General features: G+C 44.5%; 1 protein-coding gene across 1 annotated transcript; it reads right to left on the bottom strand.

The window, feature by feature from the left end:
* Window positions 1-84: 84 nt before the first annotated feature.
* On the bottom strand, window positions 85-16,643 carry ACTR1A (actin related protein 1A). The gene is made up of 11 exons (XM_036735575.1): window positions 15,963-16,643; window positions 8,835-8,899; window positions 8,090-8,165; window positions 6,767-6,892; window positions 6,391-6,515; window positions 5,018-5,234; window positions 4,284-4,376; window positions 3,396-3,570; window positions 3,238-3,299; window positions 2,518-2,558; window positions 85-2,375 (listed from the first exon to the last, which is right to left on the bottom strand). The coding sequence occupies exons 1-11, from the start codon at window positions 16,008-16,010 to the stop codon at window positions 2,273-2,275; spliced, it is 1,131 nt and encodes a 376-aa protein (XP_036591470.1). The 5' UTR covers window positions 16,011-16,643; the 3' UTR covers window positions 85-2,272.
* Window positions 16,644-17,097: the final 454 nt, after the last annotated feature.

Here is a 17,097-nt window from a genome sequence, read left to right as displayed (position 1 = left end):
GCAGGAGCTGGTTGTCTGGCCTCTGACTAGAGGAGCAATGGTTGCCTCATCTTCTGTGACTTGTTGACTGTAGAGAACCAGGCATTAAGTATCTATGGAACAACTTTATTTAAGTACACTGGGCACCACCAGGCAATGTGGTTTGGAGACAGGCTGTGCAGGGCAAAGGCTGGGGCTGAGAAGGAAGGTGGAAGGAAGCACACTGCAGTTTGGTTGCCACATTGCTTTCACACACACCTGGCCCCCCATTGGCTGGGGCCTTTGGTCACGGTGGAGTTGCGGGGAGAGGACACTGACTGGCATCTTTGGAATTTAGAAATGGGATAGGCAGGAGCCTGCTACACGTCAAGGGAGGGCCACATGATTATTCACAATGCCATAAGTATCAATGAAGGCAAATAGGCACCGAGGGGCTCCTAGATCATAGGCCACTGTTCAGGCAAGGGTGGCTCAAGCCAGATGCTTCAACTGAAATTAACCAGTACGTAAAACCACCTCATTGGACAAGGGATGGGGTGCTGCCTTTCCTTGGTCAGGCATGAGAAGAAAGCATCTGCTGCCTGGAGCCTCTGCTTGAAGCCGAGCTTTAAGTTAGACAGTGTCAACTTAACTCCCTAGTATTCAGATCCCTCTTCAGTGATTTTTTTCAGTTCTCCTGGGTGGTCAGAAGCAGGTTAGGGGCCCAGACTGTACCTTCTGTCAGACTCCCTCCACCCCAACTTCCAGCTCTAGCTTTCCTTGCTTTCCTTGCTAGGCCTGGGGCCCATGGTGAAGCTAAGGGCACAATTCAAAACCTAAGGCTGGTCAGGTCATTGGGTTCCCAAGGGCAGTTTGTCAACCCAGTCCTCTCTCTGCAACCAAGAAAGCCAGAAACCAGGTTCCTTTGCACCTCTGCCTGAGAACCACCCCCAGTGGGACTGCAGGGATAAGGCACCTTCACTTCCTTCCCTAGCTTAATTTGAGACAAGCTACAAAACCCCAGTGAAGGCACTGGCACTTGATGCACCAGAAAAGCCCACTTTGAAATCTGCTTGGTGATAGAGCTGCGAGCAGGAGGAAGGGGTTAGTGTTGGCAGGAATACCTTTGCTCAAAACCTTCAGTCGCAACTGGTCCCAGTGCCCATGTCTGCTACCTCGGTCAGATACTGTTAACAGTACTTAGTGGGACCCAGTGGGTCCCCTATCTAGGGGCTGGGCTACTACGCTAAGCTTAGGTGCTGTAAACATTAGTGTATGGAGGGAGACTAAGAAAGAGCAGGCAGTAAGCAACCAGGGATTTACCCTTGCTGCCTCCTCCTCTTTGGCCCTCTTAGTGACTAGGAGGTTACCAAACACTTTAATAATAAATAAAACCATATGGCAAATAGGATTTGACTTAAACTGCACTGAAGCAAAGATAGAGGAAAGCACATTTCACATGTGCCTGCAGCTGCAGCTTCCCCAGCTTCCCTCATCTGGCCTACCTGCCATGAGTGCAGCTTGATCCAAAAGACAGGTTAGCCCCGACCCTGGCTCCTTCAACTCCCCTCTCTGTTTTCTCCAAGGTTGTCCATGTAGAGGAACAGTAGCAAGGATGTTGTGAAGGATGTGCTTAGGTGGCCTGGGTGTCTGCACCTTATCCCAGGCAGTGAAGCCCCTATCCTCCACCAGTTCCCCCTTGTGGTCCTGACCCTTAGGTAAATCCAAAGATTCCTAACCTCTCACCTATCCCCCTAACCCAGGGATTTCTGAAACAGCTCCAAGTGTGCTTCTCCTTATTCCACAAACAAAAACAGCAAGAAAACCAAACAGTTCCTGCACAGGTCCCTGTGATCAAGTGGCCAGCAAGTAACAGTGAGGAGCAAAGGGAAGGTGGTAAGCCTGAGCTCCAGCTACCTGGGAGGTGGTCGGGGAGATGGTGGCAGGGCCTTCCTCTCAGGTGGTTCAGTCTGCCCTCCTCCTCTCCCTACAGCAGTAAACATAGTCCCAAAAAGAAAGAAAAAGGACCAATAGACAAAAGAAATGGGGCACTCCAGCCAGGTGTTCTCCCCTCTCAGGAGCAAGTTAGTGGTCAACCCCTGGGTCCTCGGCTCCATCGTGGGGGTAGTCACCGTCTTTTGTTGGGCACCGGGCTCCCCGGGCCACACTGGCACACGCACATACATACGCATACATACCCACACCCACATCCACACATACCCACATACAGGCAGCTCCTCACACACTCCAACTCAAGAAAGCGAGTTTTAAAGTGGAGTTAACTTCGGAGATAGGTGAAAGAGACGTCCAAACATTAAAAGGTTTTCCTGTGGATGGATCGGGCGCCATCTTCTTCATATTCCTTTTTAGATACCCACATCTTCTTAAAGGTGTCCAGAGAGGCCAGAATGGAACCCCTGAGACAGAAGAAACCCAAAAAGACAGTATGAGTGGCCGGCCTATGGAGCCCAAGTGATAGCTAAGCTAAAACCAGGTTGAATTGATTGTTCCTGAACTCAACCAGGCCTTAGCCTCCCACCAATTCCCATAACTACTCACCCAATCCATGTTGAATATAGTCTCTCCTGAGGAGCAGATATCTGAGAAGAGGTTGGAAAGAGAGTGGTGAGGCTCAAATCTCTCCCTTTACTTCCCCAAAAGGCAGCCAGTGAGAACAATCAGTTTCTGAGTGAAGGCTTACTTGGGGCAGGTAACCTCTCTGGCCATCAGAGTAGCCAATCCTGAATATTGCACTCAACCTTGTAGCTACTACAGGGCCTGGAAAGCCTGGAATGACCTGTCAGCAGGGCCCTATTCTAGAAATCTAGGTAACCCACCCTGGAAAAAGTCAGGCCCTAATGATGGACATCAGGACCGAGGCTATCCTTTTCCTTCTACAGTCTCCATATCACCATGCTGACATAGTTTCACAACATATTGGGGTGCTCCCTAGGCTGGGGCAAAGGGAGCAGAAAGACACCTGCCACCTTTACCCTGTTTTTCTGACAGTACCAAGAGGACCTCAGGGTCACAAGTTTAAGACCATGGCATTTGGAGGAGGTTAGAATTTCTCTCCTGGCAGGCATAAAGGCAAGACAAAACACACTCATTTGGAGCCTGGATCTTAGGGACTTAGACCAGAATCTGTTCCTCTGGATCATAGCCTGGGTTGTTGGAGGCAGCAGTCTATGAGTCTGAGGCTCCAGGGCAGACCATTCCCATACAGGCTTTTCATACCCTCAGAAGCCTGATCCCATCCTTGCCCCAGATTTTTCCTACCCTGATTTTCACGTCTTTTGGAGCCAGTTTCTTCACTTCACTCAGTAGTCTGTCACCAAAACCTAAAGAAGTCAGGAAAGGAAAGGCTGAGGTGATTTCTCTGGTCACCTGTGACCACAAGAGCTGAGCAGGCGGTTACTCAGAGGGTGATAACAAACCTTTGAACAGGGTGGAACCTCCAGAAAGTACAATGTTGGAGAAGAGTGTGCGCCTCAGGTCCATGTCAGACTTCTGGATGGCAAACACAAGCACTTCATGGATGCCCTCACTTTCCTCACCAATCAAGTCTGGCCGGAACAGCAGCTCAGGGGCACGGAATCGAGAAGGGCCAATCTGCAGAGCAAAAAAGCCAGCCTTAAAGGAAGTGGCAAGGGGCCTCCTGTATCCCCAGAAGTTTAAGAAAAGAAGAACTACGGGCTCTTCTCAGTGCTCAGGGAATTTAGAAAGCCCAGGCTTAGGAAATAACCTGTACGAACGTGTTAAATTAAATAGGCCTGGAATGCAAGTCCCTCGGATAAGGCAAGTCCTGCTAAGAAAAGGAAACTGATCTCTTGGGCAAAATCTCAACGAGTCTCTATTGGCAAGTAACCCTTTTCTGTTGTTGAGAAAAGCCTAAATAAAGCCTCAGCCCAGACCCAGACTCTCCTCCACCCATTCTCCTGTCAGGATCAATCATCCCTCTGGCCCATTGAGAATAACTCTCAAGTATTTCTGTTGACAGCCCACTTTTCTCTATAAGGAACAAAATTCAAGATGCTTGAGCATCAAGAAGTAATAGAGAATAAGGCCGAGTTTCTAATTGCTGGTCTGTGATTCTATCTGGCTTCTAGCACCACTGTCTCTGTTTCTGGCTTCCCAATTTTTTTGTAGCCTAAACTACAGATTAATGTTTGGGGCAGCATTAGAGCAGCTTGGAATTCCCAAGGACTTGGCAAAGAAGCTGTTTATATTTCAGACCTGGGCCTCCACATAGGTAGCCCTATTTAAGGCTAGGACTCTGTCCCCAGAGGTTGTGTCCTGTGTGGATTTGTGTCCTGTTCAAATACCTCAATGGTGCTTCCATCAGGCAGGTAGTACTGAGCCTTCTCTGTCTCCAGGGTCTCATCTTTCTGTGGATTTATGGACAGGTAGCAGGCTCTCTGTCGGGCAAAGCACAAGAGGGGGTTAGAAACAAAAGCTGCCACATCAGTCAAAGCGCTCCATGACAGAAGTCTACAATCGGTAAGGTCTGTCTCCTTTCACCAGGTTTCATTGCTAGTCTAACTCCTGACCTCTTGAGGCATGTGGCTCAGAAGGTAGGTCTGGGAAACTCCCGGTTCTTCCACAGCCTTGGCTGCAATAAGAGTTCTCCTTCCATGTGAGAAATGTGGCCTTGGGGCACTCCCTCACTCCCATGTCGGGTCTCTGTAAGATTCCTAGTTTGTCTTTTTTTTGATAGGATGGTGGATGGTGGAAATGGTAAAAACCCATATCCCAGCACTGGCCACCAGGGGGCAGTACTTCAGGGAGCTGAGCCTGTTGGTATACCTCTTATTCCATTCTGGCTGGCAGAGAAGCTGACTAAGGAGAATGAGCTTTCCAAGGAGATCACAGACAGCCACAGCAGCTGAGCTCCCTGGCATTCCAAGACTAATTCCCTCAATACTTCAAAGATCTTTAATAGTGCTAGAAGAAGTGCTCACTCCTCTACAAAAATGGGTCATGACCCCTCTAGTACTTATCCTCCTGAGTTGCTCTGGCCAAAGACATGAGTCTCTGCATTTGCTCAGGCAGAGCTCACCTCTTTGATGGTCTTGACAATCTCAAACTCAGATGATGAGTGAAAATCATAGCCCTCCTTGCGCAGGTAGAGACGGAGGAAACGGGAGACGTCGCGGCCAGCAATGTCGATGCGCATGATGGAATGGGGCATGGCAAAGCCCTCGTAGATGGGGACCGCATGAGTGACACCATCTCCAGAGTCCAGCACCACTCCTGTGGTTCTTCCTGTTGCATATCTGAAGCAAAATTGGTCAGGAATCAATAGCCTGACCTCTCCTCTAGGAAGAAGTCCATTCCTCTTAAGCAAGCTGCTCAGTTCCTGCCAGTCAGTCATGGATAAGGCAGGTACTTCAACTCCTTGCCTCTCAATTAATTCAGGTAAAATAAAGAAAACAAGAGACTGAAAGGGTGATCCACATGTTGTCTTCCCCTCTGAAAAATTTAAGCCCTCTGAGGGGAGGGACTGCTTTGTTTTGTCTTTGTATCCCCACTGCCTAGCATAATACCTGGCACATAGTAGGTGCTTAATAAATGCTCATTAAATGAATTAATAAATATTTTTCTCACAGAGTTGCAAGAAAAGCACTTTGTAAACCTTAAAATGTTATGTACACATAGTTATAATCATCATTATTTCTACAATAGTTTCCTTGGAACTGGACCTCCTTCCTAGCATCACTAAGTGGGGCAAAAAAATGAGGGAAGATGTGAGAAACATATACAATGAATTAATCCTATGAACTCCTATGAAATGAATCCTAAACTCCTATGAAACCAAACCTGTACCTACTTCTATTAACCAGGATCCCTTACATAAAGGCTTTGGAAAAGCTGACTCTCTTAGTAGAGAAGATAAAGACTTTTTCTGATTTGTTCCAGTGACCCCATTCTCTCTAGATGGTAGCCATATTTTCTAGATAGAAACCATAATGAAGAAATGGGCACAGCAGGCATTAAGGGGTGTGGGGATGTGCAGTGAGAGAACAAGACTCTGAGGGAGAGTTTTAGTGGCATATTCCATCCTTATTTTTTTTTCCCTTCAGGACTCCCAGCAGGCTCAGCAAGCATTCACAGATGTGCATAGCCATTTCCTGGATTTACTACCATCCATACAGTTCTGTCCATTGAGTACTAAATTCAATACCAATCTGAGTTGACAGCAATCCGAGTGCACAAAGACAACAAGGAAATCTCATTTGGTTTCCACACAGACCAATTCTTCTATGATTAGCATTCAGCTTCAATGCCTCCATCTTTCCCTTTTTCCTACCTCCCCCAATCCTTTGCTAGAAAGGTACAAGGTTGTTTTGAAATAGTCTAACTGGGAGGAGTGGGAAACTAGCTTAGGTTAGTGGCCTGATTATCTACCCCTGGGGACAGTCAACTACTCACAGGCTAAGCACAGCTTGCATGGAGATGAAGAGGGCTGGCACGTTGAATGTCTCAAAAAAAACTTCAGCAGCACGTTCCCGGTTTTTTCGTGGGTTCAAAGGAGCCTCAGTCAGGAGCACAGGATGCTAGCAAAATAGCCCCAAGTACACATGAGTGTGATCTCCAAAGTTCTACTCCTCATTAACAAGGTAGGCAGGTAAGTAGAGAGGAAGACAGAAACTCTATCGGGGTAGCAGGCTTGCCCTGAAGGTGGTTGGCTGATAGAGCCACCAGATCTCCCACCTGACAAGACGGACCTTGGGTAACTTCCCCCAAGGTTAGGTCTTTCTGAATTTTTCATGCCTTTGAGGGCTTCCTGTGAACAGAAAACTCTCACCTCTTCTGAGAAAGTCTGAAGCTGATCTTTGGAATAGACATACTGCCAGATGCGCTCCATGTCATTCCAGTCCTTCACAATGCCATGTTCCATGGGGTAGCGGATGGAGAGCAACCCACGATGCTCCTATGAGCAGAAAGCAAAACTTCTATGTGGCTAGTGAACCCTCAGCCCCATAGTCCAGAGTCCTGATATCTCAGTGTTATACTTGCATTCAAGGTGAAAGGGGACTGAGGAGGAAAATGTGGTCTTTGAAAAACACAACTCGGGTACAGAATGAAACATTTTCAGATATGGTCAATATGTTGGTTCATGTTGCTTATAAGAGAAGGATATATTGGGAGGGTGAGTTAGTGGGAAGTAACAGAGAAACCATTAAAATATTAAAAAATGCACTGAGGAAAATAAATTCAGAAGGGGACACTGAAACAGGCAAAATTTTTTTTTACTACCTTGTCCAATTTAATGTGCCTGCTTTTAACTGTATAGAATACAAGTTAACAGTTGAGCAGAGGTTCTTAATGTGAGATATATGAACTTGTGTTTTCTGTAGTTTGATAACTGCATTTCAACATAATTGGTTTTCTTTGTAATCCTATATATTTTATTTTGTGAATTTTAATACCTTATTCTGAGAAGAGGTCAGATGGGTAGGAAGCCCATCACTCAAGGGCTTTATGACCCAAACAAATTGAAGAAATCCTGCTCTGGATCGACCCAATACCCAAACCTCCTTTCATTGCTTCAACTGCTGAATTGGAAGAAGTGCCAAGCCATTAGGACCTGAAGCAACAGGTGTAGGGCACTCTGCTCATTATCTGGACAAAAAAATAAAATAATAAATTTCTTCTTTCTCATACATATGTACCTGGAAGGTCAAAGCCAAACTCAGGAGTAAAACCATTGCTGTTCCTCTTAGTAGAAAATAACTAAAGACTTCAGCAATAATGAATTAGTTAGATGAGTGCTTATCACTATAGCTATTTTACAACCAAGATATTAAGCAGCAATCAATTCTTGCATTTCTTGGCATGTCACTGACAGAATTCCAAAGAATGGAGTCTCAATTTCAGGGCTATGTTACTGTTTGCCACAATGGGATCAGGAAGGGTTCCTAGACAACAGGCTGTTGCTGTGAGGAGTGGGATGAAGTGATGAGTGGGATGAGAACTACATGGAAGATCCCGAAAGGAACCTGTTTCTTTTTGTGGTTGCGTTCATTTGCCGAGATCGCCAACACTTGGGAGAAGGGGTGGGGTGGGTTTTAAGATTTGGAAGGGAAAGCTCTTCAGTTGGCTTAAGACGACATCTGTAGTTTATTACCTCTGCTTTGGGGCCAATGAAAATATCCCCTTCCAGGGCTCCAGCCATGACACGGACATGTTTTGGTCTGCCTACACTGCAAAAAAAAGAGAAAGCCCATTTTATGGAAGGACATAAAGAAACATTCTGTCAGTGTGTCTATCTCTTCACCCCTCTATAAACTGAACTAAGTTAATAAATTCCTCTCATAAGCGTCAAAGGGGAAAGGGACCTGATCAAACTTCCAACAGAATGTCATACTCAACAGGTTGTCCTCTGTGGTCCTCATATATGAACAGAGCTATGGAAGAACTACGAGGTTCATAAGGTTTGCTTTCTGGGGCTTTTGCTTTCCGTGCTCTTCTGCTTGTGAACTTTCTTTTCGAAGAGGAACGCTATGAGAAACTCAGGTGTACGAACTTGATTCTCTCTCATGTATAGCACATAAGTCTTAATAAATGATTGCTTAGTAAGTGAACTGCCATTCTGAGGAATATGTGCATTTTCAAAGAAGACTTTGGGGCAATGTTAAACCAAATGAATCACTCACTGCTGTTAGAATTTTAGGCATCCCTGAAGAGATAGTGAGGCCTCTCAAGTCAAACCAAATAAGTGGTCCGGCCATTCTTACTCTCTCAAGTATCTGAGCTGTCCTCTCAGCTCTACCTAGGTTCCCAAAGCAGGGTTTCTTCGAAAGGAAGGAGTCTGATCCCATAATGACAAAGTCACCCACCCTAACCTCTGATTAAGCCATAGTGTGACTTACTAGTTTGGAAAACAGTACTTGGGAATTTGATCTCCTGCAAAACCAGCTTTAATCACACCAGAGCCCTGGGGAGAGAAGTGAAGTAAGTTAAAAGTTTAGAAAAAACAACGGAGAGTCAGTGGGAAGTAACTATGAGTTCTAAAGCCATAAATTCAGGGATGAAGTCCCAGGGATGCAGTATCTTCCCTGGGCATTTGGGGAAAATGCATTCTCCCAACACACCACTATGCACAATGCTTCTAAATGTTTTGAGAGCTCAGGCTTGGATGCATGTAGCCTTTCCTGTAATCCCACTGAAACACCAGCAGGTCAGCCCTCCAAAGTGTCCTACTGTTGTTGAATTTGATCTATACAGATGGTACTGAGGCTGACTCTGAAAGGCAGATGTAATGCAGTGCATGGGGCAACGTCCTACTAGCCAGTCTCCACAGGAAAAGGGAGAGGCTAGTTCAGACCATGAGGACTGGCCTTGCCCTTTGATGCTCTACAGTTGTGGGTAAGGTACTCATAACTGACAGTTGGAGTCTTAATTCAGCACCTTTAGTACCACTCAATGGCCTAATAAGGTTAGTCATCAACTTTAGGAACAGGTACCAACATTACACAGAACAGATGTCTGAGGCTGAACATTGCTTTAGGTATACACCCTCTGCCTGCCCAGCACTCTCCTCCACCCTACAAGATTTAAAGCTTCCACTGTAACTGGGACAGGTCCATTCCTGCCATTCCTTTTGTTGTAGCCCAGGATTCTGCTACTCTCAGAATACATAGGGAATGACACACCAGAAACTGCTTCAGCTCACTCCCTTTGCATCTAATACAACTACAATAGCCTCAGAGAGGAAGCGAGATTGACCACCCTGGGGTGACAGTCTAGTTTTCCTCTTGGTAGAGAAATCAGTAGAGGAAGTAGAAAGTGGTTAAAGAACAGGGAAAGGGAGGTGAGGGCAGAACAAGCGAATGGTGATAATGCCCCATTGCCAAGAAAAAGGAAATAGGAAAATCAAATGCAAATGGTTCAATTTAAAATTGCTCACTAGTCAATTTGAGAAGAAAAACTGCCCTGGTAACTCTAAGAAAGGCAGGAATAAAAGCCTGGAAAAGCCTTAGTCACAAACTGGCCGCAAATGGAGAAAAGGAGGAATTATCCTGTGGTTCAAGGACTTGGGTTCTGGAACCTACGGAGAAGACACCATAATACAGTGATGAGAACAGCTCTTTACAAGGGGAATTCTGGGAAACTGGCTAACTCAAATTTCTTGAACTGCCCACTGTTCTTCTCTGGTTCTGGTAATGTAGACAGGCCTGCTAGAGCTCTGGAAAGATGTTTCCATAGGATGGAAACTTGGAAAGGAAAACTACGTGAGATTTACAACACTGGTTTTTAAGAGGTATAATCTCCTTATTTGTATTTCAGTCAAGTGCCACAGACATTTAAACGTAGCAAACACTTAATCAATGTTTATTGATTTGAATAAAATTATGCAAAGAGAGGTCTTAGGGGCTGGATTTCAAGCCCGACTAAGATATCATATTCATTTTTTCCCTTCTTTCCTTCATAGCAACAACACGATAAGCTTGCTGGGTCCACAAGTCTTATGCATTGCATATATTTTCTTTTTCTTTTTTACTTTTTTTATTTATTATGAAATCACATTAATGTTAAAAAATTTACTTTGCTAAGAGGTACTATATTTAATACATTTTTCAGGTTTTCTTACTGTTTACATTTAGTAAATGGGACATATTACACTTCTCAGCAGTTTTTTTTGTTGTTGTTTTATACCTCCTATTTAGTAAGATTTGGGGAGGAGGCAGGGCAATAGGGGTTAAGTGACTTGCCCAAGGTCACACAGCTAGTACCTGTGTCAAGTGTTGGAGGCCGAATTTGAACTCGGGTCCTCCTGACTCCAGGGCCAGTGCTCTATTCTCTGTGCCACCTAGCTGCCCCATAAGATTTTTTTTAATTAGATTTTTTATTTTTATTTTACAACACTGTTGTAAACATGTCTACATGTTCTTGAGTTTCAAATTTTCTTCCCTTTCCTCCCCCTCTTTCCCCCCAAATCAGCATGCAGTCCGATAGAGATTGTACATAAACCTTCGCAGTAAACTTATTTACACAATAGTCAAGTTGCAAAGAAGAATTATGACCAATGGAACTAATCATGAGAGAGAAGACACAAAACCAAAAGAGAAGAGAAAAAAAAGAGAGCAAATTGTTTGCCTCAGTCTGCATTCAGAAGTTCTTTCTCTGGATGTAGCTAGCTCTCTCCATCATGCATCCTTTGGAGCTGTCTTTGAGCCTTGTATTGCTGAGGAGAGCCAAGTCTATCAAAGTTAGTCATCACAGAATCAATATATCTGTGGTTGTGTACCATGTTCTCCTGGTTCTGCTCCTCTCACTCAACACCATATCATGTAGGTTTTTCCAGGTTACTATGAAGTCCTTATCTTCCCCATTTCTTATAGCACAATAGTATTCCATTACATTCATATACCACAATTTGTTTAGCCATTCCCCAATTGATGGGCAACCCTTGATTTCCAATTCTTTGCTACCACAAAAATTACTGCTATAAATATTTTTGTACATACGGGTCCCTTTTCCACTTATGTGATCTCTTTGGGATATAGCACTAGAAGTGGTATTGCTGGGTGAAAGGGTATGCACATTTTTATAGCCCTTTGGGCATAGTTCCAAATTGCTCTCCAAAATGGCTGGATCTGTTCACAACTCCACCAACAGTGTATTAACGTTCCAATTTTCCCACATCCTCTCCAGCATTTATCATTTTCCTGTTTTGTCATGTTACATTGCATATATTTTCAAACTTTTAAAATGCTGATTTTTTCCTCTTTTTCTTGTTGTCTGTAATATGGTGATGCAAAACAAAAAAAAAAAGATGAAATTTATTTTAAAAGAATGCCCACAAAATGAAAAAAAGCTTGCTGGTCTCAAATAAGATTTTCACCTAATGGAAAAAGGGACTTAAATGGCATCCTGGGCTTGTGGAGACACATATTCCACTGTACTCAAATCCACTTGTCCTTACCAGATCCATACCCACTTCGGTATGGCAAATGGAAGTGGCGGTTGGATTGGGAATAGGCAGCTAAGATTCCTAAGAAGTCCAAGACCCAGTTCGGTTCCAGAAAAGCTCAGGCAGTGCTGGTAATGATGTATGAGCTAGCATCACATTCAGCCCCAGAGCAAGCAAGGGCTGTCAGTCAAATGTACCTGCTAAGAGGCTGGGTGAAGTGCAGAAGGGAGAAGTACTAGCAGTATCTCTGTTCTGCTCCAGCCAAACCACTAGAGCACACAAAAGAGTTATGCCAATCTCCTTAACAGTAATTTATAATTAGGAGCTTTGTACCTGGCAAATGAGCTGCCACTCTCTTTGTTATTCACCATAGCAAAAGTCAAATAAACAAACACATAGCAGCAGGCTCATTGAAAACAAGTGTTCACTAAATATTTGATTTCCTCATTAAATATTTGATCTCTGAGAAGAACTAGAATCTGCTGCCAGCAATGGCTACACGGAACAAGGTTATTTCAGTGCTAAAACACAGTTTCTAATGTGGGAAGACAAACCACAAGTTCCTCAGCAGGCACCAGAAGCACACAGTACCCAGACTGCCAAAGGACTGGGACTGAAAGAAACTGACCACAGGCACTCTTTAATGCCATGGCTGTCCATCCCTGGGCATTCTTCCTCCTTACAAGTGGCAACAGGAATCCAAGAGAGCAGGAATCTCTTGATAGGCAAAGCCAGGAATCAATGTCAGTAGAGGAATTCAAAGGATACAGTCCTACACTCAATCCCCAGGGATAGCATGATGTTAAGGTGTTTACGACTGCCTTTGGCTGTTTCTTCACAGATCTATTTCCAATTTTTTCTGGACCTCCACAGCACCTTGGATAGTATGAGACTTGTGCAAGGAACTTAGTATACACTCAGCTGATTGGTGTAACACTTCTTAAAATAATCTCTTCTTTACCTAATCCTTCAGGATGTTGTTCTGGAACAAACCAAGACTTTGAATGTCACATTCTAGGTGAGGGCATGATTTGGATTGGTTTCATTTTCTAGTCCATTTTGGGTTCCTAAGACTTTCTAGAATCACTGAGTTGTTAAGATTTTAAGAGTGAAATAATGATGAAAATCTGAAAAGCTGAGGGTTGGGGTTTTTTTGGTGGGGGGGGGGGCGGGGGCTCTATCTTGTCTGTAACAGAGGGTCACATACCAGGCGACAGGTAGGGCTAAGATTAGAAGTCAGCTCCTCAGACTAAAGCTGTGTTTGTTCCAGTATACCGTGAGTCATAAAAACAACTTCAAAACTGTTTAGAACTTTGATCTTTTTGAAAGTAAACCGTAACCCTTGAGTTCTTAAGTCACCAAAGACTTGGGACAGAAGATGATGATCATGGATAGGCAATAAATTCTCTTTGTACCCAAAGAAACCTGAAAAAGGATTTTCTTTTAAAATTTTAAGCAAATTTATTTGCACCAGTGATTCTTGTAGTAGAGTTTTAAAATGTAGTCCACAAGCAGACTTGTAGACTCAGAGCTCCTCTATTAGGAATCCTAGGATTTTAGAGCTGAAAAGCGTTCTTGGAAATAGAGTACAGTCCACGTATTTTGCACACTAGAAACTGAGGCCCACAGACCTGAAGTTGGATAGGATCTCAAAGGCCACATTGCAATCCAACTCTCATGTTACAGATGAGGAAACCGAGGGCCAAAGAGGTTCCATTGCCTTGTTCAAGGTCACATAGGTAGTATATCTCAGAGGTGAGATTTCAACCCAGATCATTCTTACTACAGATTCCAATGTTCTTTCCACAGCACCACAACGGCTTGTCCAGGGCCATAACAGAGAGTTGCTGGCAGTACTACGACTAAAATCCAGGTCCTTTGACTCAAGTCCAGTATGCTTTCTACCATACCATTCTACTTCATTTTAGTATTAATGGTTATATTTAATAGAAACATGTTCCTGACTATAATTACTCATGATACTTACCTCACTGATACTTTGAAAATTTATTTCATTTTTTTTCTCATTAATTCTAGGAAGCTTTTTGCAGTGTCAAGCAGGAGTAATACATAGCAATGGTACCTAATCCAGACTAGCTGATGAAAAAAATCTGTTTTTTCTTCTCTTCCTTAATCCCTCCTTCTAACTAATACTGCATTCTTAGCTTTCAGGAAAAAGATTTCAGTGTCTTTATAAAATGCTAAAACTGTGAGACTCATTTCTATCAATAAACACATCTCATCAAAATAGATACCTGATTCTGTTATCTAATATGGCTCATTGTACTCTTCATCCTGAGAGCTAAAAATAGCTGCTAAAGCGTCATCAAAAATTAGCTCAGATTTTCAAACACTAAGAATTCATTGAGATCTCAAATCTAAATTTAATGTGGCATACTCTCAGCAGTGTCCTAAAGACGAATGACAAGTTTCTCAGATTTCACTATTAGTAGATGTACTGGCAAAGGGAGAGAAATGTTTGCCCAGTGAAAAGACAAAAGCCGAGTCTTCTAGTTACAAAATTAATAATAGTATTGTTACTCTGAAGTACAACTTAATATGTTATTAAGGAAAGGAAGAGGGGCAGCTAGGTGGCGAAGTGATTAAAGCACCTGCCCTGGAATCAGGAGGACCTGAGTTCAAATGCAACCTCAGATACTTGACATGTGTACTAGCTGTGTGACCTTGGGCAAGTCACTTAACCTCAACTGCCCTGCCAAAAAAGAAAAAAAAAAGGGAAGAAGGGTGAACTCGGCCCAGGGAGAACTAATTGCCCTTTATAATAGAGAAAGAGCAAGGAGAATGATGGAAAGAATTGGAGCTGAGATTACACATTAATCCAAAGAACAGGGGATCAAGTCAAACCGATGGACTTGCCATCTCTACCCCATGGCACCGCTGAAGGAAATTAAAAAATTGCTGCCAATTTGCTAAACGTCAGATATACCAGTTACTTCTGGAGGAGGCCAGTGGACACAAGAACCCAAATTCGAAGGGTAAGAGAGAACACTACTAGGTCTACTACAGTGTGAAGGCAATTTTCTTTTTCCTTCAGCCCTCTGGGCTCTTGGGCTGCTTATCACTACGTTCCGAGGTCGGTCTCACCATTAAGTCAGATCCACAGAGACAGCAAAGCTAGCTGACACAAACTTCCTCGGGTCAGGCAGACATTTCCCCAAGGGCATGACCAACGTGGTAGAGTTCAAAGGGTTAATGAAGTAAATGAGCTTCTAAGGATTTTTAGCTTTAAGGAGATGACAATGCAGCTGTTCCCAGACAGAGAATTTAGCCCCTACACCCAGAAGTACATGTAGGAGGCTGCATTAGACTAGAGGTCCATTTGGGTTTTCCTTAGGAGGAGAAAAACCTCCCATGTTCTGACCCCTGGATAAATTAACACCATCATTACAATGAGGGACCACAAAAACAATAAAGCCCAAGGAAACTCCCTCAAAGCCACCACGACTCCCGGGGAGCCCCATCCGACCCCACCCAGGGGCTGGATCCGGCCTTCCCACGTACCCACCCCGCCCAGGCCCAGGACTAAACAAAATCGGGCCCTTCCCCACCCATGGGCGGAACCCTGCCCCGCCGGTCTCACCAACGGGAGTCCGGGGAGCCAATCCTTGACACTCCCTTCTGTCCCGCCCCGCCCCACGGAAAGAGGAAACCCTAAGGCATTCCATCAGATTGACTGAGGAGCCAGCCAATCCCCTCAGAGTGCTGCCCCATCCGGCTAGCCCGAGGGGCGGAACTAACTAGTTGAGATGGACAGCTATGCGAGCCAATAGGGTCACCAGAACTAGAGAAGGGGCTGGGCCCTGGGCGCCGACAGAGCGGTTAAGGCCCCTCAGGCCAAGGGCCCGATGACCCGGAGACTAGAGATGGGGCCTTTCTCTCCTCCAACCTCCGCCCTAGGGATGCTGGCCTATGAACCGTCTAGGGACTGCCTCTCTCAAGGAGACGAGAACGGCCAAAGCCCCCTGACAGGCCGAGCTAGTGACAAAGAGTCAGCAGTCAGGGCGGGGGACCCTTGGACTAAGATAGCTGGGCCTTGCTCAAAGAAGAAAAAACCAAGACTCACATTGTCGATCACGACGGGCTGGTTGGCGATAATATCGTAGGACTCCATGGCAGAGGGGGCTCTCCTCCGGAGGAACAAGCTGCCAGCCGGGTCCGCTGCTGCTGCCGCCGCTACACATGCGCAATGCTGTCCCCGGGACAAGGAAATCGGGAGGGGCCGCTCTCCTCGCCCTCCGGAAGACTACAGTCCCCAACATACTATGCGGTACCCTGCTACTGGGAAAGCGTCTCTCAATCTGTTTCAAAATCGAGCGAAGCTGTGCATGATGGGTACCAGACTTTCCTTCGCACGGCACTTTGGGCTTTGTAGTTTGCTTAGAGAAGTGTGGAAAGGGACATGAATTGTTGCCGTTGTTGCATGATGGGATCTGTAGTCCATTGAGTCTTTGAGGCGGGTTTGAAATATATGCTGGGACATGTAGTCTCACGGGGCTGTAGCTCTAAGTACTTGGATACTTGTCTGTGGCCTCTTGTAAATACGCTACATACCGGGAACTTTTGTCCACAGTGGAATAACCTATTTTTCATTCTTGCTTTATGTTTCTTATCTTTCATCTTTGCAGCTCGTAGGGTCCATCTCCTTTCCCATTTTTACATGGCTTCGATATTTGTATCTTTTGTTTTGCAACGTCTGTGGGTGGGGGGGGCGGTGGTAATATTCATGCAATCAGCACAAAGTCATCTGCAAACACAAGCATCTGTAACACCTTACACCTTACGGTTTAGGCCTCTTCTCTTACTTTTAGACTTTGTTGTGGACATCTTTCCTGACACCTTTTAATGCGAATGTGTCCACAAGCGAATGTATCCATTGATAGTCAACATTAGAGATTATCTTATCTTACAAGGAATCTTGTTTGATTTTTTTAAATGGAGCTGTCCTTTGTTGAAGAACTGTTAAGACTGAATCTGGCTTTACAAAATCAAATGCTTTTTTATTTTTTAATATTCGACAAACAACAAGCACAGTGGGAACTTGTATTCTCTGTTCCTATCCGTCAATTGTGTGACTATAAAGATGTGCTAAAGAACATAATTTATGAAAACCTGCTTGCTCTTTCTCATACTTTCATCAAGGATGCCCACAATATATGTTCTTAATTCTCACAGATTTTTGAAAGTATATGGGTTTACAG

The sequence above is a fragment of the Trichosurus vulpecula genome, chromosome 8 (genome assembly GCF_011100635.1).
Source record: "Trichosurus vulpecula isolate mTriVul1 chromosome 8, mTriVul1.pri, whole genome shotgun sequence".
Taxonomy (NCBI): domain Eukaryota; kingdom Metazoa; phylum Chordata; class Mammalia; order Diprotodontia; family Phalangeridae; genus Trichosurus; species Trichosurus vulpecula.
The sequence above is the reverse complement of the archived record's forward strand: the minus strand, read 5'-3'. Positions and strand labels throughout refer to the sequence as shown.

Excerpts from the sequence above, each read along its gene's own strand:
- ACTR1A (XM_036735575.1), bottom strand. The coding sequence starts at position 16,010 with ATGGAGTCCTACGATATTATCGCCAACCAGCCCGTCGTGATCGACAAT. Across the intron at positions 5,235-6,390 it reads ATGCAAGCTGTGCTTAGCCT|ATATGCAACAGGAAGAACCA; the intron begins GTGAGTAGTTGA and ends ATTTTGCTTCAG. Across the intron at positions 3,571-4,283 it reads CTGATGGAAGCACCATTGAG|ATTGGCCCTTCTCGATTCCG; the intron begins GTATTTGAACAG and ends TTTGCTCTGCAG.